Source organism: Neofelis nebulosa, chromosome 10, assembly GCF_028018385.1.
Source record: "Neofelis nebulosa isolate mNeoNeb1 chromosome 10, mNeoNeb1.pri, whole genome shotgun sequence".
Lineage (NCBI taxonomy): Eukaryota > Metazoa > Chordata > Mammalia > Carnivora > Felidae > Neofelis > Neofelis nebulosa.
Genome location: NC_080791.1, coordinates 71,043,403 through 71,069,799, shown reverse-complemented (window position 1 = coordinate 71,069,799; position 26,397 = coordinate 71,043,403). Strand labels below are relative to the sequence as shown.

Genomic DNA, 26,397 nt, shown 5'->3' with positions numbered 1-26,397 from the left:
AGTTACAGCCATCCAAGAACTAGCAGGAAACCACTCATCTGCCCCTGCCCCTCAGAATGAGCCCTTGGAGGGACTGTTCCCAAAGGCCAAGAAAGAGGCTCTTGTACCAGCACAGCAATACTGTCCTCTCTTGAGACTGTTGCTGTTCTGTACACACAAATGTCAGAGCCATATACAGGGTTTTCACATTTCCCCAGGTATCCATTCCACTCTGCAGACTGTAGACGGGATCCTGGCCATGAAGCAGTAAAATCCTTTACTTCCTGTCCCGCCAAACATCCCTGTCATAATAAAATCCACAGACAAACTTTACTGATCATTTTCTATCACTCTAGGAGCAAATGCGGGGAGAGGGAACAAAGTGAGCTATTTTTCTTAGCTGAGCAGTGAGAAAACATGATAAGTGGTGACAAGAAAAGATCTGTATTCTGAGGGACATTTAATGATTCGTGAGGACCACCCCCTCTACCACCACTATCCCCCAAGGGGTGGTGTGGGTGAAGGAGGAGGCAGCTCATTAGTGCTGTTAGTCTGTCAGACTGTTGTCAGGACTGCAGTGACTATGGGGGCGGGGGGGGGGGGGGGCGGGGAGAATGCCAAAGAAGGGACAGTTCTTACTTTAAACGAATGGAAAGGTATTGTTGAAATGAAGATCAATACTTTATTGTAAATAATGATGGGAAGGGACCATTCTTTAACTGAATACCAATACTGCCTAATAGTCGTGGCCAGCCCAGACCCTGCAAACCTGATGATGTTGGGGAAAGCAGGCAGGGCTGACGTCCAATGATCCTGCAGTGCCACTGCTCCTGGTGCCTTGGCATCCCTGTACCCCATCTTCAGTCCCAACATCCATATTTAGTCATCTTCATTGGCCTTTGGTAAGACATTGAGGACTAAGTTTAACGATGATCTCTTATTTTATCCATTTTACTAGAAGATTCTTTTTTTTTTTTAATGTTTATTTTTGAGAGAGAGAGACAGAGCATGAATGGGGAAAGGGCAGAAAGAGAGGGAGACACAGAATCTGAAGCAGGCTCCAGGATCCAGGCTCTGAGCTGTCAGCACAGACCCTTATGTGTGGCTCAAACCTATGAACTGTGAGATCATGACCTGAGCCAAAATTGGATGCTTAACTGACTGAGCCACCCAGGTGCCCCAGAAGATTCTTAATAAGAATTTTAAGGAATCATGGGGCACCTAGACACTCAGGTTGAGTGTCTGATTCTTGATATTGGCTCAGGTCATGATCTAGTGGGCATGAGATCAAGCCCCTTGTCATGCTCCAAGCTGACAGCGCAGAGCCTGCTTGGGATTCTCTCTTTACCTCTCTATCCACCCTTACCCTGCTCATGATTGCTCTCAAAATAAATAAATAAACATTACAAAATAATTGTAAGGAATCTCTAAAGATAATAATATATCAGGCATTTGTAATAGACATTTGGTAGATATTCTGTGGCTGGAGATCCTATGAAGCACCTTGTTTTAATAGGTAGATATTCCATACCTGGAGATCCTGTGCAATACATCTTCCAAATCTGGGGATATCCACATACCAAATGGTGAGCTCAAAACAGTTGAACAGCCAAACTCTAAGGTTACCTAACTGGCTGGCTTCATCTCCACTGTATTTGCATTAGAAATACAGAAATGAGGGGCGCCTGGGTGGCGCAGTCGGTTAAGTGTCCGACTTCAGCCAGGTCACGATCTCGCGGTCCGTGAGTTCGAGCCCCGCGTCGGGCTCTGGGCTGATGGCTCGGAGCCTGGAGCCTGTTTCCGATTCTGTGTCTCCCTCTCTCTCTGCCCCTCCCCCGTTCATGCTCTGTCTCTCTCTGTCCCCAAAAAATAAATAAAAAAAAAAACGTTTAAAAAAAAAAAAAGAAATACAGAAATGAGAAACTGAAAATATTCTCAGATGATAGAGCTTGCTTCATATATGGGGACCTGTCCTCTTGATATTCTCTCATTGGAATATTTTTCCCCAAATTTCTCTCAGCCTTGCCTCCTGTGGTAAGCAGAATAATTATCCCTCCACCCCATATGTCCACTTCTTAATGCCTACAATCTGTGAATATGTTAGATTTCATGGCAAGGGGAAATAAGGTTGCAGGTGGAATTAAGGTTGCTAAACAGGTGATTCTGTGATGGAGAGATTACCTGTATTATCTATATAGGCCCAATGTAATCAACAAAGGTCTTTATAAGTAGAAGAGGAAAGCAGAAAAGATAGATCCAGTGTGAGCAGGACAGTCTGATGTTGCCAGCTTTGAAGATGGAGGAATGGGGACACAAATCAAGGAATGTGGACAGCTGGAAAAGGCAAAAAAAACTGATTCTCTCTTAGAACCTGTAGAAGGAATGCAGCCATAGCAACACCTAGCATTTAGCCTAGGAAGACCTATTTTGGACTTCTGAGCTCAAAAACTGTATGATAATAAGTTTCTGTGTGTGTGTGTGTGTGTGTGTGTGTGTGTGTGTGTGTATGTGTGTGTTTTAAGCCACTGTTTGTGGTAGTTTTTACAGCAGCAATAGAAAACTAATACATCTCCTTATCATTTCATCTAAGTTCAAATGTCATCTTCTTAAAGAGACATTTCTTAATATCTCACACCTGCTAAGGTATCTCACTACACACTTATTTTCATTTGATTATAATTATCTAAAGTTTTTTTGTTTTTTTGTTTTGTTTTGTTTTGTTTTTTTTGAGAGGGAGACAGAGACAGAGCACCAGCAGGAGAGGGGCAGAGAGAGAGGGAGACACAGAATCCGAAGCAGGATCCAGGCTCTGAGCTGTCAGCACAGAGCTCGATTGCGGGGCTCGAACTCACAACTGTGAGATTATTATGACCTGAACCTAAGTGGGCCCTTAATGACTGAGCCACCCAGGCACCTCTGATTATAATCACCTAAAATTATTTTCTGTTTATTCCTCTTCCTTTTCACAAGAATGTAAATTCTAGGAGGGTGAAGACTTTGTTGCTCTTTTCACCTATGTATCTCCATTGCTTATGATACCACTACATGATAGACATCCAATAAATATTTGTTGCATGAATTCGCCTTAAGCTAAAGACCGTAACACTCTTGCCACTGCTGAATCACAACTAGAAGACACCTGTTAGAAGAGTCCCATGCCTGGGTAGGTCCTATGTTGCAAGAAACTGCTCAATAGAAAGCAGGAGTAGAAACATACCAAATGGGAATTAACAAATAAGCAATCAGTTGCTTAATTTTAGCTAATTTAGAAAGCTTGAAGACTAAGTACCATCCGTGGGCAACTGCAGCCTAATGAGTCCTCTGCCAAGAAGTAACCAGTTTGGGAAGACCAGAAAGGGGTGAAAAAATACATGATTAATTCAGGTTACCTACATATTCCGTAATCACAATCCTTAGATCACACACAAAAATGCCTCATAATGACCAAGGGACAAATGAGTAAAACAGGGCAGATTATTTTCTTTGTATGTTGATGAATCAGTTCTCAAGTGGAAATTTTTAAGATTATCAGGTTTAGCTCAAAACTGAATTCGGATAATCTTTGAAATTTTGTCACTCTTAAATAGTTTGTTTAAAACTTCCTTATTTAATAATTCCTAAAAAGACTCCCTCAGAAAGGGCTGGCAGCAGCCCAGTGGGGAAGGCTGTCTCCTTCGCCCTGCCCTGGGGTCAACACCCTGGAAAAGGCCTTCAGGAGATCGCCTAAGAGCCACGCCCAGATCCAAAGGCTCGCACCCGCCTCTGCACTGTAGACTCTGAGCGGTACAGAGCTGGGAGTAAATGTCGGGAGCGGCCAGAGGACTCTACGCTCAGCCAGCCAATGGCCAGGGAACGGGGGCGGGACCTCGGGATGTCCGGCCAATAGGAGCACAGCGGGGCAGAAGGGCGACCCCACTCCACGGCGGTGGGGGTTCGTAGCCCCAGCCCCCGGCCCGGGCAATGTGGGGCCCTCCGGGTGCCGAGCCGTGCGTGGCGGCGCTCGGAGGCGTGCTCTTTTTGCTGTTCTTCGCGTTTGGGATCCGCCAGCTGCTGAAGCAGAGGCGTCCCACTGGCTTCCCTCCCGGGCCGTCGGGGCTGCCATTTATCGGCAACATCTACTCGCTGGCCGCCTCAGGCGAGCTGCCCCACGTCTACATGAGAAAGCAGAGCCAGGTGTACGGCGAGGTACAGCCCGACGGGCTACGGGCAGGGAGGGCCCGGGTCTACCTCCGGGGTGGACCTGACGGCGGCTCCCGGGCCCGAGCTGTCGTCCCCAACCCTATGTGCAAGTGACTTGAAGGGAAACCCCGCCCAGCCAGAGTCCCCACCCTTCCAAAGCCCAGCGGGATCCAGCTGGGCCAGGCCCCCAGCAAGGGCGCGGAGGTCGTGCTCCCACGCCTGCGCGGTGGAGCTCCGGCCTTTTTTCTTTCTTTTCTTTTCTTTTCTTTTCTTTTCTTTTTTTTGGTCCTCTCGCGGGAGTTAGGCATGTATTCGGTTCTACCCACGGATTCTTGCGAAAATGAGGCTTTCGAAGTGTAGGTCCAGGTTAATGTTTTTAACAGGAAGTTCCTGAATGTTTGCATCTGAGGATGCCTGGTCTAGGCGTCCCTGGTCTAGGCGTCTGCTGGGGTGGGGGGGAGGGGGGGTGTAAGAAAGCGCAGGTGAAGGCCCTTGGCCAAGATGCGCTCTCGAAAATTAATTGTGAAAGCGAATGAATTTATGACTAAAAATCGATGCGGAGGCCTACAGCGCAGAGTGAGCAGTGTCGCCCTGACCAGCCAGGAGCATCTTCTTAGAAAACACTGAGCGAGGTGCCCTCTGGTAAACTCACGACCCACCGCAGGGCCAACTTCCGGCCTCTCCCACTAACCACTTACAGTGTCTCCCACTGTCTAGAGAAGGAAAGTTCGGCACAGAAATGCTGAGTGACTTGCAGACAGCAGCTAGGCCCCTCCATGCAGGGGACAAGGCCGGGAATCAAGCTTGGGATTGGAAAGGTGTCCTGACCCCAGAAGGAGACAGAAGTTTCCAGAGCATCGGCCCTGGCTGAGCTCACCTGTTATGTTTCTAACATTTTTTTTATTTATTTTGGGACAGAGAGAGACAGAGCATGAACGGGGGAGGGGCAGAGAGAGAGGGAGACACAGAATCGGAAACAGGCTCCAGGCTCTGAGCCATCGGCCCAGAGCCTGACGCGGGGCTCGAACTCACGGACCGCGAGATCGTGACCTGGCTGAAGTCGGACGCTTAACCGACTGCGCCACCCAGGCGCCCCTCACCTGTTATGTTTCGAATCCATCCATTCCTATGCACCAGGCTGTGCCAGGCGCTGGCGATGAAGTGAGGAAGGCAGACACGGCCCGATTTCAGGGAGTTCGAGCCCACTGAGAGAGCAAATCTAGATATCGACCACAAATTGTGAATGCTTAGAAAGAAAAGCAGAGCATTGCTGTTTGGCAATTGTGGTATTTCAGGTTGGGGCTTAAAACCTTATCTGAACCAGTGTTTACAAGAATTACCCTGGATTTTGGTACCTCGGTAACCATTAACGTTGTTAAAGGGTAAGTGGACTTAGGTAAAGCAGATGTATGTAGTTCTTACATTTTTTGGTCAGCCTTCCGGTTCTCCAGGAGTTGAGTGTATTTCTGTGATTTCCATTGAGTGTATATGAGCTCTGGTATGTGGGTACAAAGCATCATGAATTTTTTTTTTAACTATTTATTTATTTAGAGAGAAGGAAAGAATCCCAAGCACACTCCACACTGTCAGTGCAGAGCCCATTGAGATCATGATCTGAACCAAAACCAAGAGTCAGACACTCAACCAGGCACCCCTATTCTAGAGACTCTAGAGACTCAACTGAGCCAACCAGGCACCCCTATTCTAGAGAAATCATAAGATGTGAAAGGAGGCATGAGCCTAGCAGTTGAGTCCTCTTTTGTCAGATAAAACTGGACTTTTTCCTCTCTGAATTTTAATTTTTCCTCTTGTGTAATGAGAATAATGACTAGAAACAGTTAACTGCTTCTCAAATGTTCTTGGTTATAAATTGCAGAACAGTTTATTAGGTCTACAACATAAAAAGTATATTTAAGCTAATTATGTGAAACACTGTCTTGCAGAATAAGAAGTTGTTTTTCATATATAAATATTTGAACTGATAGGATCATTGTATTTACAATGAACATTCTTTTCCAGAAGGGGGTAACCTGAGTTTCCTATCAAAATAGATTACAAATTATACAAGACTTCATTTTGGGATAAGTAGATCTGGTTCAATGGATTTAAGAATTTGGCATGAGTAATTCGTTTTATTGCTGTTACGACTGTTTGAGGTGACCATGGTTCTTTTTTTTAAATTTTTTTTTTTTCCAACGTTTTTTATTTATTTTTTTGGGACAGAGAGAGAGACAGAGCATGAACGGGGAGGGGCAGAGAGAGAGGGAGACACAGAAGCGGAAACAGACTCCAGGCTCCGAGCCATCAGCCCAGAGCCTGACGCGGGGCTCGAACTCACGGACCGCGAGATCGTGACCTGGCTGAAGTCGGACGCTTAACCGACTGCACCACCCAGGCGCCCCAGAGGTGACCATGGTTCTTTACAAAGAGGGCAATTTACTGGAGGTGATAAAATCAAGTAGTGCTGTTAAGTACAGGAAGAACAGAGGAAGAGAGGAGAAAAAATGAAAAGGATGTATGCATTGAAGAGTAGATAACTGTTTGCCTGACTCTGCCCTTACACTTAAGTTGAAAACTACCTAACATATTGAAAACCACACCTAACATACTAATTCTTTCAGCTATGACAACATTTGATCCTTTTTTTTTAAGTTTATTTATTTGTTTTGAGAGAGACAGTGCAAGTGGGGGAGGGGCAGAGAGGTGGGGGACAGAGAAAACCAAGCCGGCTCCGCACTGTCAGCACAGAGCCTGACACGGCTCCACCTCACAGAACTGTGAGATCATGACCTGAGCTGAAACCCAAGAGTCAGACACTTAACTGACTGAGCCACCCAGGTGCCCCTGATTCTTTTTTTTTAAATTGTAGTTGACACACAATGTTAAATTTTAGGCATAAAGTGTAGTGATTTAGCAATTCTGTGCCCTATGCTAGTCTCACCATAATGTGACTACCATCTGTTACCATGCATTGCTATTCTAGTACCATATTCCCTATGCTGTACCTTTTATTCTCATGACTTACTCATTCCATAACTGGCAGCTCGTACCTCCCACTCACCTTCACGCATTTTGTCCATCCCCTCATCCCCTCCCCTCTGGCAACCACCAGTTGTATGTATTTATGGGTCTGTTTCTGCTTTTGTCTTTGTTTTTAGATTCTACATATAAGCAAAATCGTATATGTCTTTCTTAGCATAATAGCCTCTGTGTCCCTTCATGTTGTCCCAGATGGCAAGATCTCATCTTTCTTATGGTTGAGTAATAATAATGTGTACATTATATCACGTATTCATATTTTCATATATTGATGGATATTTAGGTTGCTTCCGTATCTTGGCCATCGTAAATAGTGCTGTCATGAACATAGCAGTGCATGTATCTTTTTGAAACAGTGTGTTCAATTTCTTTGGACAAATACCCAATAGTGGAATTAGTGAATTGCATGCTATTTCTAATTCCGATTTTTTGAGGAACCTTCATACTGTTTTCCACAGTAGCTGCACCAATTTACATTCCCACTAACAGTGTACAGGGGTTCCTTTTTCTCCACGTCCTTACCAATATTTGTTATTTCTTGTCTTTTTGATACTAGCCATTCTGACAGGTGTAAGGTGATATCTCATTGTGGTTTTGATATGCCATTTTCCTGATGATTAGTGATATTGAGCATCTTTTCGTGTGTCTTATGACGTGTGTGTCTTATGTGGAAAAATGCCTATTTGAGTCCTCTGCCCATTTTTAATTGGATTACTTGTTTTACTGGTGTTGAGTTGTATAATTTCTTTATCTGTTTTGGATAGCAAACCCTTATGGGATATACAATTTGCAGATACCTTCTCCCATTCAGTAGGTTGCCTTTTCAGTTTTCTTTTTTTTAAATGGTTTCCTTTGCTGTTTACAAGTTTTTATTTTTTGATGTAATCCCAATAGTTTATTTTTGCTTTTGTTTCCCTTGCCTGAGGAACATATCTATAAATAAATTGCTAAGGGAAATAACCAAGTGAATACTCCCTATGTTCTCTTCTAGGATTTTTATGATTGTAGGACTCACATTCAGGCCTTTAATCTAGTTTGAGTTTATTTTTGTATATGGTGTGAGAAAGTGGTCCAGTTTCATTCTTTGCATGTATTGGTCCGGTTTTCCCAACACCGTTTGTCTTTTTTCCCATTGCATGTGCTTGCCTCCTTTGTTGTAGATTAATTTTACATTAATGGGTTTATTTCTAGGCTCTCTTTACTGTTCCATTAATCTGTGTGTCTGGGTTTTTTTGCCAGGATCATAGTATTTTGATTATTATATCTTTGTAGTATATCTTGAAATCTGGGATTGTGATACCTCCAACTTTGTTTTTGTTTTTCAAGATTGCTTTGCCTATTTGGGGTCTTCTATAGTTCCTTGCAAATTTTAGGATTATTTGTTCTAGTATTTCTACTTCTGTGAAAAATGCTGTTGGTATTTTGATAGGGATCGCATTAAATCTTTAGATTGCTTTGGATGGTATGGACATTTAAACAGTATTGGTTCTTCCAGTCCATTAGCATGGAATATCTTTCCATTTGTTTGTGTCATCTTCGGTTTTTTTATAAGTGTTTTATAGATTTCAGAGTACAAGTTTTTCACCTCCTAGGTATTTTATTATTTTGAGTGCTATTATAAATGGAATTGTTTTATTAATTTCTTTTCCTGTTACTTCATTATTATGTATAGCAATGCAACAGATTTCTGTATATTGATTTTGTATCCTACAGCTTTACTTATGTATCTGTTACTTCTAATAGTGTTTTGGTGGGGTCTTTAGATTTTCTATGTATAGTATCATGTCATCAACAAATAGTTTTACTTCTTCCTGCCAATTTTGGTAACTTTTATTATTTTTCTTGTTTGATTATTCTGGATAGGACCCCAGTACTATGTTGAATAAAAGTGGTGACAGTGGACATCCTTGTCTTGTTCCTGATCTTAGGGAAAAAACTCTTAATTTTTCACCATTGTGTATGATGTTAGCTGTGGGTTTGTTATATATGGACTCTATTATATTGAGATATGTTCCCTCTAGTTGAGAGTTTTCATTATGAACAGATGTTGAGTTTTTTCAGATGCTTTTTCTGCATCTGTTGAGATGATCATCTCATTTTTATCCTTTATTTTGTTAATGTGGTGTATCACATTGATTGAGTTTCAAGTATTGAAACAGCCTCGCATCCCCGGAATAAATTCCACTTGATCATTTTAATTAATTTTTAAATTTGGTTTACTAATATTTTGTTGAAGATATTTGGTTCTGTGTTCATTGAGGTTATTCGCCTGTGGTTTGGGGTTTTGTGTGAGTGTTTGTGTGTGTGTGTGTGTGTGTGTGTTTGTAGTGTCTTTGCTGTTACTATCAGGGTAATGTTGACCTTGTAGAATATATTTGGAAGTTTTCTCTCCTCTTCTTTTTGGAACAATTTGAGGAGAATAAGTGTTAACTCTTATTTAAGTATTTGGTAGAATTCACTTGTGATGCCATCAGGTCCTAACTTGTTTGTTGGGAGTTTTTTGATTAGTCATTCAGTGTCATTATTAGTTTATTATTAGTCAAAATCAGTCTATTCAGATTTTCTTTTTGTTTTGGAAGATTATATGCTTCTAGAAATCTATTTCCTCTAGGTCGTCCAATTTGACATATAATTTTTCATAGTAGTCTCATAATCCTTTGTGTTTCTTTGAAGTTAGTTGTTACTTTCCTCTTTCATTACTGATTTTGTTTATTTGGGTCATCTTTTTTTCTTCATGAGTCTGGCTAAAGGCTTATCAGTTTTATTGATCTTCTCAAAGAACCAGCTCTTGTTCATTGATCTGTTCTGTTGTTTTTTTTAAGTTTCTGTTTCACTTATTTCTGCTCTGATCTTTATTATTTACTTCCTTCTACTGGTTTTGGTTTTTATTATTTATTTTTCCAGCTCATTTTGGTGTCAGATTAGGTTTTTTATTTGAGATTTGTCTTGCTTCTTGAGTAGGCTTATACTACTATAATCTTCACTCTTAGAACAGCTTTTACTGCATTCCAAAGATTTTGGCCCATTGTGTTTTCATTTTCATTGGTCTCTATGTATTTTTTGTTATTTCCTCTTTGATTTCTTGGTTGACCCATTTATTGTTTGGTAGCATGTTATTTAACCTCCATGTATTTATGTTTAGGATCCTCCTATTCCACCATCTTCCTCAGAAGTCAAACCTACTTTGAACAGGTAGATTGGTTATCTCCATTTCATTTAGTTCTTTTTCTCACATTTTGTCTTATTCTTTCATTTGGATCATACTCTCCTGTCTTTTCATTTTGCTTGACTTTCTGCGTTTGTTTTTATGAATTAAATGAATAGATACTGCTCCTAAACATGGGTGGAGTGGTTGTGCCTGGCGATTTTGGCTGGATGGCTGGAACTGTGGCTGATGTGGGCTGGAGGTCCTGGGCACTCTGCTGGAATGACTGGAGCTGCAGTGGGCATGGGCCTGAATAGTCCAGGGGGTCTTCACACAGAGGGCTCCCTGGCAGGACAGCTGGAACTGAAGAGGTTGTAAGCCGATGGGCTCCTGGGGCTCTCCACACAGAGAGCACCCTGGCAGGACAGCTGAAGGTGAAGTAGGTGAAAGCAGGGATGGATGGGTGTCCCAGGGGGATCCCAGGACCCTGTGAGCAGGGGGTGCCCTGGCAGGGTGGCTAGAGCCGAGGCAGACATGCACAAGGAGGTCCTTGGGCCCTCTGCATCAGGGGTACCCTGGCAAGTCATCTGGAGCTGAAATGGTGTGGGCCTGGAGTATTCCGGGGTGCTTTGCACCTGTCACATTGGTGAGACAGCTGACTAGGGGTATCTTGGTGTGTGCTGTGCTGGGGCCTCCTTGTTGGGATGGCTTGGGCTGGTGTGGGCTAGGGGCCCAGTGCTCACTGAGGCTGCAGGCTGGCTATGGTGCCCAGCCCCTGCTCCTTTCTATGCTGTCAAGGTGGAGAAGAAATGTAAACCATGGCACTTGCCATTCCTGATTGGGCAGATTTCCAGCAGCTCCCCTGTCATTTGGCAGGGCTATAGGGCTAGTTTATTTATATTCTAGTTGCCCTTTTAAACCATGGGTTGTTGTTGTTGTTTTTTTTTTTGTCTGTGCCCCAGACAGGCAAGGCTGCTCTCAGCCCCTTAGTACTGTCCCTCCCCACCAAAATTCACAGCATTGGGGGTGGGGATTCCCTTTGTTATTGTGTCTCCATCTCTCTTGTCATTCTTTATGTGGTCGTCTTTTGTTGTATAGAAGCTGTTTTGGGATGGGGGGGTGGGGGTGGCGCCTGGGTAGCTCAGTTGGTTGGGCATCCAGCTCTAGATTTCAGCTCAGGTCATGATCCTAGGGTCATGGGATTGAGCCCTATATCGGTCTCTGCACTGAGCATGGAGCCTGCTTGAGATTTTCTCTCTTTCTCTCTCCTTCTGCCCCTCTCTCCCATGTGCGCGCGCTCTCTCTCTCTCTCTCTCTCTCTCTCTCTCTCTCTCATTCTCACTAAAATAAAAAAAAAGAAAAAGCTACTTAGTTCTTCAGGAGGAATTGCTTTATAAATAGGTGTAGATTTGCTGTGGTTTTGGAGGAGGGGAGTTCCAGGTCTTCCTATATCTTTGTCTTGGACCCTCCCTGGCAACATTTGATCTTTATCTTAGTTGTGAAACACCCTAAAGGTCTCTCATTGCATTACTGGTATTTTGCAATTCTGATGAAGTCTTACCATTAGTACAAGTTGTTAAATACTATACCTTTTTTGAAAGTAGGAGGAGACTATTATCTCTTACACTTCTGAGAGGCTGTGCAAGTTGTTTATAGGGCTTATTTGTAAATAGAATCTTATTTTTCCACTCTCTTCTTAATTTGGAGATGTGTGCTCACAGAAAAAGCCTGGACTTGAAAACTGCGTGTGAGAAGTGACAGTCACCTCAAGTGACACTTACTTTTATCTAATCTGTGAATTCAGTTCTTTTTTTATAAATCTTGAAGGGAAAATAACCAGTACTGGGGTCTCATACATTCATTTTAAAGGTAATCTTAAATGGAAATATACCACATCAAGAAGTATCATTTCCTTGGCGATTCACTCTGAATGTGTAAGCTTCTGCAGTGACTTTACTCTTAATCCAAATTTTGAGAAGCATTTCTTAGCTAGCAAAGGTAGTAAAAGTATTTTTTACAGATTATTTTCAAGTAATGAATGTAAGGACCATAAAACAATTCCTTACTTTATAAAAGACAAGTAGATTTGGCTGCTTATTGACATATTTACACCGAAAGCATTTATTGAGACTTTCATGCAAGGCACTGTGTGAGATTCTTTGGAAGGTTCAGAAGATGAAAGATGAAATCCCTGATTCTGTGGAGTTTATAATTTAGGAGGCAATCAGGAGACAAGAACATTCCTGGTTTCTGGTTCAAGGTAGTATTAAGTAAGTGCCACAGAGGTATCTCAGCTTGTGCTGTGGTGGTTCAGAGGAGAGAAAGAGGGAGAGTGCACCAAGAAAGGCTTCAGTGGGGGTGTTCCCTAACGACTTGGTATGGTTTGAACAGTACGGCAGTGATGGGAGGCATCTCAAATGAGAAGACAACCCAAGCAGATGTGGAAAAGTGTGTGGCAATCATGTTTCATCAATGACACTTTCACATACCTCTCCTCCTAGTCCTTCACCCATGATATTGTATAATAGTGTGCATAAATGTATGTCTCTACCGCCATTCATTAATTCAACATATATTTAACAATTGTCAGCATCTGCTCTGTACTGTCCTGGGGTGAAGATAATAGTAGCAAACACAACTGTTTTTTGTTTTTTGTTTTTTGTTTTTAATTTTTATTTTTTTAATGTTTTTTAAATATTTATTTGAAAATTTATACTTTGAAATGAAAATGCTTTGCAACTTAATTGTGTCATCCATAGGGTGGTTATGAAATTTCTTTTTCTTTTTATTTTTTTTCAATATATGAAATTTATTGTCAAATTGGTTTCCATACAACACCCAGTGCTCATCCCAACAGGTGCCCTCCTCAATGCCCATCACCCACTTTCCCCTCTCCCCCAGTCCTCCATCAACCCTCAGGTTGTTCTCAGTATTTTAGAGTCCCTTATGGTTTGCCTCCTTCCCTCTCTGTAACTTTTTCCCCCCTTCCCCTCCCCCCTGGTCTTCTGTTAAGTTTCTCAGGATCCACATAAGAGTGAAAACATATGGTATCTGTCTTTCTCTGTATGGCTTATTTCACTTAGCATCACACTCTCCAGTTCCATCCACGTTGCTACAGAGGGCCATAGTTCGTTCTTTCTCATTGCCACGTAGTACTCCATTGTGTATATAAACCACAATTTCTTTATCCATTCATCAGTTGATGGACATTTAGGCTCTTTACATAATTTGGCTATCGTTGAGAGTGCAAACACAACTGTTAAAAATCCCTGCCCTAGTGTAGCTTACATTCTCCTGGGGGCTGAGCGGAGGGGGGGGAGATGGGCAATATAAATACAATAAGTGAAGTAAATAATATGCTAGAGTACAGAGTATGAAATAAACTAAATTAAGGCAAGAGAGAGGAAAAATGCTAAGGGATGAAATTTTAACTGGGTTAGAGCAGGCCTCACTGCAAAAAAGAAGGCCTTTGAGCAAAAGCTTAAACTATAAGAATAACCAGGGAAAGAACATTCCAGGCCAAGAGAACACTTACAAAGGCCATGAAGTGGGAGTATGCCATGTCAAGAATCACCTATTACGAGACAAGTTGAGAGGCTGTTATGATAACATAGGGAGAAAATGAAGATGGCTTAGAGTGTCAGTGATGGAAGGGTAAGAAATTATCATACACTGTTTATATTCTGAAAATAGAAACAACATGGCTACTAAGAAGTGACGTGGGGCTGGAAAGAAAAATAAGAGTCTACCTGGGCAGCTCATGGGCAATTTGGGTCCTGAAGAGCTGGAAGGGTGGATGGAGTGGTCATTAACTGAGACAGTGAAAAATTGTGGGCAGAGCTGGTTTGTAGGGAAGGGAAGAAACTTAAAGTTCATAGACTAACTTCTAGATGAGAAGGAAAGTGTTTCACAAACCTTTATCAAAAATCCTTGAAAACAGCATATAACAGAATAGTTCAAATAACAGTTCAGATAACAAATTCCCCAGTTTTACCCTCAAATAGGGGACCACATTTTTGAGGAAAAGTGGATTGTGTAACAGTCTTCTCAAGCCATGGCTCCTCCTTGGTTTTTATAATCCATAGTGTCCACACCTGATAGATGGCTGTACCCTGCACTATGACCCTCATGTTTGTTCTCCCTCCCTATTAAGACACTTTTCAATCGCAGGGTTTTCTACCATCCTGTGAAATCACCAGTCTGCTTTTTTTCCTATTTTCTAATGCCATTCTTTCATGCTGTGATACTGTGATTTATAATAAGAAATATATATTTGGTCTTTGTCCCTTTCCTGGAATATACTTCCTAAAGTCCTTGGAATTTCCTAAGTGATTAAGGTGTCTTTTGTTATTCTTAACAAGCCCCTTTCAACCACATGGGAGTTTATGCTAATGAAGTAATTTTTTGGAAAGATCCTAAAATGGGAGTTTATTACCAGGAGAAACAAGCCTGATTAGAGGGTTGGAACTTTCAGTCACGCCTCCACTACCTCTGGGGAAGGCAGAGGGCCTAGAAGTTGATTCCATCACCAATAGCCCATGTTAATCATGTCTAGGTAATAAGGCCTCCATAAAAATGCCTGAATTACAGAGTTCAGAGAGCTTCCATGTTGGTGAACAGGTGGAGGTGAGCAGAAGATGGATAGCATGCCTGGGGAGAGCATGGGAGCTCCACTCCCCTTACCCCATACCTTGCCCTATGTGTGTCTTCCACGTGGCTGTTATGTCCTTCTATAATAGGCCGAGTTATGTCCTTCTATAATAAACCATTCATCTAGTAAGTAAAATATTTTCCTGAGTTCTGTGAGCCACTCTAGCATATTAAACCCAAGGAGGAGGTCGTGGGAGCCTCTGACTTAATAGCCTTTTGGTCAGAAGCACAGGACTTGGGATGGGCACCTGAAGTGGAGACGGGCAGCAGTCTTGTGGGACTGAGCCCTTAACTTGTGGGATCTGACACTATCTCCAGGTGGATAGTGTCAGAATTGGGTTAAATTCTAGGACACTCGGTTGGTGTCCCAGAATTGCTGAGGTGTGGAAAACCCTCACGTCTGGTTGTCACAGTGTTATAGGAGAGTATTGGGAATAGAGGAGGCACACAGGAGGTGTTTTTTCCTTTATAGCTGTTAAAATTACACTGCTGGGAAATGACTTCAAGATCATTCCATTACTGCTTTGGGAGCCGAAAGAGTCCCACCTTTTGCTCAGCTGGTAGCCGTTCCCTTTGCGCTGAAACTCTCACACTGCCACTTTTGACTGATACCACTGCTTGTCACACACAGTCCATGCTACTTCCCCAGGGTTCTAGTGTTCCTGCTGCTCAGTTGGCAGAACCTATCCTGTGCCAAAGACTCTGTTGCTCAGTTGGTTGCTTCTGTTACAATTTGGAGATTATTTGGAGGTTTCATCACTTTTTTTTCCCCCAGTAATTACTTCCGCTGAACTTATGTTCTCTGCTAAACCTCCTGGGTTTTTTGTTTGTTTGTTTGTTTGTTTGTTTGTTTGTTTGTTTTGTTTTTTACGAAGTCGTGTGAACCATGGTTAAATCTGCTGTACTTATTTGCACCGAGATGAGGCTTGACTAAGTATTTTGGTTCTAAAATGCTCTCAGCCAAGCCCTGAGAGGATGAAGATAAGCAATCTTTGCACCCCACTGATAAAGTAGCATTGCTCCCTCGCTGGACTAGTCTCTTATTGTGGACTAGCTACACTACAGAGGTGTTTCATTGTACATGAACCTGAGGTGAAGCACCTGAGGAACTCCAGCAAGGAAAGGATGGCTATTCTGTCTGGCCTTCCCCTTAGCTGAGCGGCATCCACCTGTGCCTATGTGGTAAAGGCCTTTTCTCCAAGGTCACATTCCCTGAGAGGACCTCCTTGTTGACTTCATGGAATTCAGGGACCCAAATACAAATGAGCCTAGTTATAATATGTTCATATTTCAAAGTTATCTCTCAAGTAACCCCGTCCCCTACCTAAGGTTGGAGTAATAAATAATATGTAGATGGTGTTGCTTCCTCATTTATCTTGGAAATAAAAAGAAATCCCTAGATATCATTGAAGGTATTAAGTTGGAATGAATCTTAAAAGAGCATCTAAATCAAGTACCATGTTTTCTCGGGCAACCCTGAAGCCCAAAAAGGTTAAGCGTTCTGCCCAGGGTCCTACATTTGTTTAATGACAAAGCTTAAACTAGAACCCAGGCTTCAGGAGCCCAGTACTCTTTTCATTACACCATTTATAAGATTATGTCTCCAGGCACTGACTCGGTAATGAAATCATAGTGTTTGATACGCCTTGTAGAGAGAAGGCATTCAAACCATTGTCAGTTGAGTAAAAGATCCTTCCGTTTTCAGGGAAGTAACAAATGCTGGGAGAGCTGGACTTAGCACATGTGGATTTCCATGGTTATATTGGCCCATACATTTTGCCATTTACATGTTGTTGTTCTCTTCTTCTTTAAGATCTTCAGTTTAGATCTTGGAGGAATATCAACTGTGGTTTTAAATGGCTATGATGTAGTAAAAGAATGCCTTGTTCATCAAAGTGAGATTTTTGCAGACAGACCATGCCTTCCTTTATTCATGAAGATGACAAAAATGGGAGGTATGTGTATTTTCACTTGTTTAGTGATTTACTATTTTAAATTACATTCCTTATTCTATGTAAATTTAGTACATAGAGTTTGGATTCTGTTGTACTGAAAAACAGGAAATAATCAGTTAATTTAGGTTATAGAACCTCGTATTTGAAGACCTTTCAGGTCTGACAGCCATATTTTAGACCAATTCATGCTAATTCTATTGTAGTAATCCAGTCTGTAATATTATAAATAATGTTTTAAAGAATTAACATTTAATAATATCTTCAAGTTTTGTGAAACAGGTTAGGAATACACATATGTGCATGCACACTTGAATCAAAAGTATTTTTTAAAGCCTGTCTTGAATACTTGATGACATTTTTACTATCATTTTGCTTCTAGAATATGAAGCAGCCTTTCTTAACTACATATGTAGTTAATGACATGTAAATGAAGAATTGTGGGATTTGTGTAAAGGACTAGCTTCTGTTTGATTTAGTGTTGATCAGTGTTGGGTTATTCCATATTCAACAAGAGAGAAAGGCTGAAAGTTAATAGATTGGTGAGCAGAAAGCCTAAACTAGAATGTTGAAGTCAGATACAGTGGTTTTAATACTTAATAGTCTAAGAGTTATACAATAATGGTGTCCAATATTCTCTAGTTTAATGAGAGCTTCACACTTAATTTCAAAGAAAAATGTAACAATATTTTGCTTACATAGACTAAAAATAAAGACATTGAAAAGAAAATAAAAATTAACCATATAGTAAATCTCAAAACAAAAAAACTAATGCAAAGAAAATACCAGTTGTAAAGGACAAATTCTCAGGCCAGAGTACAATGATATTTGAAAGCAATAAAATAAATAAAACACAAATTTCCAGCCTCTTAAACACTCTTCTCAATAATAATTAGGCCAAAGAAGAAATTATACTACAATTATAATAGGAGACCTTTAAAGAAATTGTGAAAATGAAAGATGATGTTAGCAGAGCAGTATTTGGGATAAAGTATAATACTATATATTTTTCAAAGCTATAGATTTATAGTTTGGACTGTTTTTATTATAAAGAAAGTTAAAATAAGCATTCAACTTGATGTTTCCAAAAAACAGGAAGACAAACAAAAGTAGAAAATTATGTGTTATTTTAAGATACATATGCACTGAATTTGAAACTGGGAAATGAGAGCCACCATTAGCCCACTCTTTGAGTGAAAGTTGCCCGGTAGGTGGGCTCAGCCTACGCTTGGCCAGTGTAGAGTTATAACAAGGCTCCTCTGAACCTTCTTGTACATGTGTCTCATATGCATACATCTCTCTGGGGCTTGCTTTCATCCCAGTGCCTTTGCACTAGCTGTTCCCTCTAGAGCAGTGGTCTTTCCCTGGATATCTGCTTGGTTCACTCTCTCGTGTCCTATATCTTTACTTATGTCACTTTCTCAGTGAGGCTTTCCCTGACCACCCTATGTCTCCATCTTTGCTGTATAATTTGTTTGTTTGCCTCTCCTCACTAGTATGTAAGATCCAGAGGAGTAGGGATCTCTGCCTCTTCCATTTACTGCTAGGTCTGTTACCTAGCACACTGCCTGGAACACAGTAGGTCTCTATAAATACATGTTGAATGAGTATTTGTTGAATGAATAGTCATCTGGAAATATAGAAAAGACAACTATGGGAACGTAAGATTATTACATAGCACTTCAGACCCCTTATGTATGGTTAATGTTATTATAAGCTCCAAATTCAAAAACTGTTGCTGAAATGTAAATTTCATAGGTACCTCATGTACAGGAGAATGTGACATTTTTGTATTAGGTACATGTATGTACCAGTAATGAATGAAATTTTAAATAAAGCACATGTTACATAAATGTATATGCTAAAGATGTTTTCCTCTTGATAGGCAACTTATTTTTTTTAACTTTTTGCAAATCACCTTTTAAATTCAAGTATAATTAACTACAGTTATTTTATAACTACAGTGTTATATTAGTTTCAGGTGTACAATATAGTGATTCAACAATTCTGTACATTACTCAGTACTCATCATCATAAGTGTACTCTTAATCCCCTTCACCTATTTCACCCATCCCCCCACCCACCTCTGGCATCCACCAGTTTGTTCTGTATGCTTAAGAGTCTAGGAGCACCTGGGTGGCTCAGTCGGTTAAGCGTCTGACTCTTTATTTCAGCTCAAGTCATGATCTCATGGTTGTGGGATCAAGCTCCAGGTCAAGTTCCACACTCAGCATTCTCTCTCAAAAAAAGAAAAAAAAGGGTTTTTTCTTTTTTTTTTCTTTGTTTTGTTTCTTAAATTCCACATATGAGTGAAATCATATGGTATTTGTCTTTCTCAGACTGACTTATTTTACTTTCATAATACCCTCTAGATCCATCCATGTTGTTGCAAATGGCAAGATTTCATTCATTTTTTTTTTCTGGCTGATTATATTCCCTTGTATATATACCACATCTTCTTTATCCATTCATCCATCAGTGGACACATGGGTTACTTCCATATCTTGGCTATTGTAAATACTACAGTAAATGTAGGGGTGCATCTTGATAGTTAAGTTAAAGGGAATATATTCCATAGTAGCGACATGAGAAGAGCAGAGTATACTGTGAAGACTGAAATTTTAAGGCAAGCAATATCAACATTGGAAGTTTGAGTTTCATGTTTGCCCTCTGTCCCTCTGTCTTCATTTGGGCTGCTTTAATAAAAACACCATATAGACTTAGTATCATAAACAACAAACATTTATTCTCACAGGTCTGGAGGCTGGGAAATCCAAGATCAAGGTGCCAGGAGATCTGGTGTCTGGGAAGAGCCTGCTTCCTGACTTGTAGACAGATGCCTTCTCCCTGTATTCTCGCATAGCTGAGAACAATCATCTCTTCTTGTGTTTCTTGTAAGGGCACTAATCCAGTTCATGAGGCTCCACCCTCATGACCTCATCACCTCCCCAAAGGCCCAACCTCCTAATACCATCACACTGGGGGTTAGGCTTCAACATATGGATTTTGTGGGGACACAAACATTCAGTTCTTGGTATCCTCCTTTAGGCTTGAGTATTTCCACCACATTGACGCCTCATTCAGCTTTCCTTGGCCTCTTCAAGAGTTACCTTGTGTAACATATGCTTTTAACAGGAGGATGTCTGTATTCTAAAACCTAGACTCTTAATGCAGAAGATTCCTAATCCTTGAGGGATGATTTTCAGCTGTTTGTTTAGTCCAAGATAAAATTTTGCCCATGGAACATGCAGTCATTTGTCGTTTATAGATGAGGGGTATAGTAATAGTTAGAGAATACAGGTCTAGTTCACCCAGGATGAATTACATAAGACTGTCCAGTTTCATGTGGTGGGAGAATTACAGGTCTTTTCTGCCTGTCCCCAGATAAAAAGTAGACAAGCTTTATATGTTGACAGTATTCTGTGGCTAATGAGTAGCAGAGAACAGGGCTTAAAACCACTAGGTTTATAGAAAGAGAATTTGGAGAAGAATGACTGACCACCCTTTTTTACTCCATAGCGTTTTCAGGTGTTAGATACAGGAATGTTGGAATGATCAAATTTTTTAATACTTTTGTTTTTTCAGGCTTACTTAATTCCAGATATGGTCGAGGATGGATTGATCACAGAAGATTAGCTGTAAATAGCTTTCGCTATTTTGGATATGGTCAAAAGTCTTTTGAATCTAAAATCTTAGAAGAAACCAAATTTTTTATTGATGTTATTGAAACATACAAAGGTAGACCTTTTGACTTGAAACAATTAATAACAAATGCTGTTTCAAACATAACCAATCTGATCATTTTTGGAGAACGATTCACTTATGAAGACACTGATTTTCAGCACATGATTGAGTTATTCAGTGAAAACGTGGAACTGGCTGCCAGTGCCTCTGTCTTCCTGTATAATGCCTTTCCATGGATTGGCATCTTACCTTTTGGAAAACATCAGCAGCTATTTAGAAATGCAGCTGTGGTCTATGATTTTCTCTCCAGGCTTATCGAAAAAGCTTCCATCAACAGAAAGCCTCAGTTACCTCAGCATTTCATTGATGCTTATTTGGATGAGATGGATCAAGGTAAAAATGACCCATCATCTACTTTCTCCAGAGAAAATCTTATTTTTTCCGTGGGTGAACTCATCATTGCTGGAACCGAAACTACAACCAATGTGCTACGGTGGGCAATTCTTTTCATGGCCCTTTATCCTAACATTCAAGGTGAGGATTCTGTTGACCATATAGGGCTGTCCTTACATTTGGGACTCACACATGCCTTAGAGTCTTTGGCTGTGTACAAAGCATTTTATTTGGGAATTTCTCCTGTACTAGCCGAGAAGAAAAATATTTAATAGTTGTAAAGAGTTTCACACATCTGTTCTCCCAAGTCATGTAAAAACCTCAGATAGGTCTTATTACACCTATTTTGTAAATGAAGGAAAAGGCTAAATGGCTGCCTTGCCCAAGTTCAGCCACTAGAAGTGGCAGAGCTGGGACCTGAACGCCAGTTTCTTCAAGTCAAATTTTATGTTTCACTATTTCCCTGGCTGAGAGTGATGTTATTCCAATTGTAGGGTTGTTTAATTTTTATTTGTCTTACTTTCGATTGTTAATTTTTTATTACTTTTAGTGTGTTTTTCACAACAAAGTTACTCAGAGCATTGGTTTCTGGTAGCACACAATATATGGCATATGGTCAAATAGAACTCCCAGATGATGAAAAATCTGAACCTGGTTGTCCCCATACCCTGTTGACTTATTATAGGTTATCCTTTGTTTTGTCCCAAAGAGAAATTACTTTGGCTATAATTCTAAGAATTGCATAATAACTTGAACACTTTTCCTCTGACAGGACAAGTTCAGAAAGAGATCGATTTAATTATGGGACCCACTGGGAAGCCTTCTTGGGATGACAAATGCAAAATGCCTTATACTGAGGCAGTTTTGCATGAAGTTTTAAGATTCTGTAATATAGTGCCATTAGGGATTTTCCACGCAACCTCTGAAGATGCAGTCGTACGTGGTTATTCCATTCCTAAAGGCACGACAGTAATTACCAATCTTTATTCTGTACACTTTGATGAAAAGTACTGGAGAAACCCAGAAATATTCTATCCCGAGCGTTTTCTGGACAGCAGTGGCTATTTTGCCAAGAGAGAAGCTTTGGTTCCTTTTTCCTTGGGTAAGAGAACTTTCACAGGGGCATAACTTCAGGACAGAGTGTAATGATGGTTGCTCACGTATGACATCTTAATCTGAAGCATTCCATTGTAGAATTAAAGATTCCAACACCAGAAACACAACATTGATTCTCACAGGAGAGAATGGTTTAATTAGAAGTCATTTATACCTGTTTCTACTCAATGCTTAATTTTGTAACTAGAAAGAAACTGTTGAGAAGCTCTGGCTTCTTCTGAAACTTTTCCTGTTGAATTATTGCTTGTGGATTTTGTCTTGTAAGCAAAACTTACAGAGCTAGAAGTCCGTAACAGGTAGCTTGAGAAACTGAGACCCAGGGGAAGAGATGACACCATAATTTGAAGTAAAATGAGAACACAGCTCTCTTGGCTCCTAGTTTATTATACCTCATCTCCAAAAATATGGCTTCTGCTGTGAAAAAATACACAGATCACAAGATCCATGGAAAATGGACTGAAAACTCTTCCTTTAATTGGGGAAGGGTTAACATTCAGTCATTTGAAATGAAATGAGTTTCTCCTGGATCTAGAGAACAAAATGTCATACCTCAAATTCAGTCTTTCATGGTGTATCTTGGGCTGTGTTGCAACATGAAAGGGAAGTGTGGAAGGGGATTCATAAGCTTACAGAAGTCCATGATCTGACAGAAGGTAAAGAAATGGGCTCTGAGAACTGAAGGGCCAATTTTTTATTCCTTTTAATAAACATAACTTTCTTTAAATTCCAGATTTCCTTAACGGTACCCACATATTAGATACAAATTTTGGTAAATATTGTGGATTTTTTTAAATGTTTATTTAATTTTGAGAGCGAGAGAGAGAGCGCAAGCAGGGGAGGGGCAGAGAGAGACGGAGACACAGAATCTGAAGCAGGCTCCAGGCTCTGAGCTGTCAGCACAGAGCCTGGCGAGGGGCTCGAACTCACTGAGGCTGAAGTGGGACGCTTAACCAACTGAGCCACCCAGGCACCCCAATATTGTGGAGTTTTAAAAAAATATGTTTTGTTGTTTTGTTTTGCTTTGTTTTGTTTTTAGGGAGAAGACACTGTCTTGGAGAACAGCTGGCTCGGATGGAAATGTTCCTGTTTTTTACAACATTGCTTCAGAGGTTTCACCTGCATTTTCCACATGAACTGGTTCCAGATCTGAAGCCCAGATTAGGCATGACATTGCAACCCCAGCCCTACCTCATCTGTGCAGAAAGGCGCTGAAAGTGCGTGGATGTTTTCTGGGAAAAGGCTATCTGGTTGCCTTTTACCTCTGAACCTTGTTTATCTAATCAGTGTGTGCGTTTGGACAAAAATCACAGCATCATAAAGCCAAATGAACACAGGTGTGTCTTTGAAAACAGTACTAAAGCAATAATAAGCATTAGCTATGTTTTTTTTAAGCTTTTATGACTTCTAAGGCAGAATTATCTGTGGAGGAAAACAAAGGTGCAAATGACAGGTGTTGCTTAAGTAAGAAGGGCCGTGGATGCCCTAAGCAGAGCCTGACTTTTCAGCCTCTTTTTGAACACCACATACTTCTCATCCTTTCTTAACTCCATCTTGCTCTGGTCCTGGGGTCCCTGTTTCCAAATGCCAAGGCCAGCCCCCTTCTGGTTAGGTATCATCATTAATGGGTAGTGTGGTATGCGTCCAGTTTAATAGAAGACTAAAGGAGAAATTAGAACCCAAATAAGGGAGTTTGGAGTACAGAGGTATTTTAGACATGGTGGCAGATAATAGAAGAAATATCTACATATTTTAGAACCTGCCAATGCTTTCAAGTCTTGCTCCCTACTATACCTTCATAAGAATTGTGTCATCTCCTTGTAAATGAGGGTCCCTGTGACCCCTGAGTATTCATCCTCATAGCATCAGTTCCGTAGAAGGAAATTGCAATAATGTAATTACAATAAAAATGACCCCCAGAAAGTGATTATTAATTCTTCACAGGCACAGACATTTTTCCTAGTACTACTCTTTTCCTAAACCAGGCACAGGTCCTAAAGATTGAATCTTTTTACTTGTAGAGGTCTCTAGTCATTTCCTTGGATTACTGTATTTTCCTGAAGATAATACTATATAAATCCAAAAAAAAAAAATGCTTTAGAGTCAGGGTAAATGTATACATTGGGACACTTCAGAGTGATGGGCTTCTGTTAATAATGATGCCAGGAAAATGTGTGAACTGTGACTGTCCTGATCAAACTGCTCTGTGTATCTACCCGTATATAGTTTTTTAACAAGATTTCTTCCAAGATTATATATCAAGGGTTTCTGCTCGTATAACTTGGCTCATGAGTACTTGCAGCCTTGTATGTATATATACAACAAAGACTTCTGTTAAGATTATGAATTTAGGGGTGCCTCAGTGGCTCAGTTGGTTAAGCGTCTGACTCCTGATCTCAGCTCAGGTATTGATCTCAGGGTCGTGAGACTGAGCCCTACATTGCTCTGTGCTGGGCGTGGAGCCTACTTAAAAGAAAAAAAAGAGAGAATATGAATTTAACCTTAGTAACTTCATCTGTTGAATATTTCCAAGTGTGATGAATCAGGAGTCTTTGCCTTTCTGGCTTATTAAGATGTTTCTGGTTGCAGGAGGGGAAAAGTCCTGGGTAGATACACCTCAATGGGACATTTGGAGGTAGTATGGCAGTTTTAGGGTGAGTATGTCCTACATGCTCCATACTACAAAGATCTGCTTGCTCACATCACTCGATTTGGCTTCCCAGATGGCATCAGCTTTATCTTAAGGCAGACTCGTGGAAGTACATGTGCTTTGTTCTCCTCCTTGTAGAGACATGGGAGCTTTTCAGATATTCCCCCAGAACTGTTCTTTGTGTCCCATTGGTCCTAACTAAGTTACATGCCCATCTTTTAAAACTCTGTCTTTTGAGTGGGATTATGGTTCACTTAGGCCTGACTTCTAGAGCTCGTGATGGAGTTGGCTTCTCCCAAAGTACATGTGCTACCCTGGGGAAGTATAGTTACCTAAACAGAAATAAGGAGAGAAGAGGAACTCCTGACTAGCAGACCAATTACAATGTCCACTTCACTGCCCCCTGACCACTTGCTAGGCCCAGCAGCTATCCTACCTGCCTCCCTGCCTCTAGACAAATGTGTTCATTCAAGTTGCTTTTTGATCTTTCTCTTCCTTTGATGAACAAATCTCTCATCCCTGGGCCTCCTGCTTACTGTCATATCTCCTCTGAATGCCTGAGGTGAACTTCTGAGACTGGAGATTCTGGAGGGTTGGTGGTCTTCGCAAAGAAATTTACCGAACTGGAATGGATTGTAATCAAAATTAAGGAGGCTTTTTTTGCTCCTGAATGCTACCACTATTTCTTTTAGGATGACCTTCATAAACCTACAGAGAATGAAGAACATACTATTTATTTGCTTTACTTTGTACCCATTTCTTATGTTACATTTTTTCTGACTGAGGTCAGTGCGAACTTGACAAAATCATTTAAAAATGTAGATTCATAGCTTGTTAAATGTAAAAGAGCTTTCATCTCATTGTGCTCATTTTATAGCCAAAGAAATAGGAGTTCAGAGGGAAAATGATTCCTGTAGTTCATAGCAGACACATGTCCTTCATCCCTGTGCTTTTTACTCCTAATGATTTATAGTGTGCTTTACAGTTTATAAGGTTGTTTTTCAATATACTATCAACTCTTGACTATTTGGAGCCAATTAACTGTGGTAAAAAATAAAATGCTGCCGTTTTTGAAAACTATAAATTAACATGAATTAGTAGTCCATAATGGAAAATACTTATTTTGGGAAACCATGTAGTAATAGACTATGGATCTTCTGCAGTGGAAATGCCTTCTCTGATCAATCAGTGGTGAGCTCCTACCTAGAATGTTGGAAATCTAACTTCCAATTCAAAATGGCAACTGAGCATTCTTCTCCTCAAATACCATTGAAATAACTCTAAGGATAGAAAAAGGGATAAAGGCATTGAGAATGGGGATGGAGGACCATATTAGTGAATTATATACTTCGAAGTTCTAAAAGATAGAAGGCAAGTGGAACAATACTGAAAGCACCACAGACAAGACCACGCATAGTCAAAGGCTGAGGTAGAGGTGGGAGCTCATTCTTCAAAGGACAGCTAAGGAGAAAATCAGATAAGGAGAGAAGCTCATGAGGACAACAAGAGTGGAAAGAAATCAAGCTTATGCCCTGTTCTCACTCCACTTTCTCTTCCTGTTTGTGCAGCTGTAGAACTTGTTCCCAGTGCTGAAAGAAAAGTCTAAACAAATT

At 40.8% G+C, this 26,397-nt stretch overlaps 1 protein-coding gene across 4 annotated transcripts; it reads left to right on the top strand.

Moving 5' to 3' along the window:
* The first annotated feature begins 3,845 nt into the window (after nucleotides 1-3,845).
* LOC131487522 (vitamin D 25-hydroxylase) lies at nucleotides 3,846-25,868 on the top strand. Of its 4 annotated transcripts, XM_058688324.1 has the most exons (5): nucleotides 3,846-4,164; nucleotides 16,806-16,947; nucleotides 20,530-21,162; nucleotides 21,794-22,123; nucleotides 23,174-25,868. In XM_058688324.1, exons 1-5 carry the CDS (start codon nucleotides 3,940-3,942, stop codon nucleotides 23,347-23,349), a joined length of 1,506 nt encoding a protein of 501 aa, XP_058544307.1. In that variant the 5' UTR covers nucleotides 3,846-3,939; the 3' UTR covers nucleotides 23,350-25,868. The 4 variants fall into 4 exon arrangements, with proteins under 4 accessions (XP_058544307.1, XP_058544309.1, XP_058544310.1 ...); XM_058688326.1 differs by lacking the exon at nucleotides 16,806-16,947 and having other exon boundaries at nucleotides 4,037-4,164; XM_058688327.1 differs by lacking the exon at nucleotides 16,806-16,947 and having other exon boundaries at nucleotides 4,075-4,164; nucleotides 20,939-21,162.
* The last annotated feature ends 529 nt before the right edge of the window (nucleotides 25,869-26,397 follow it).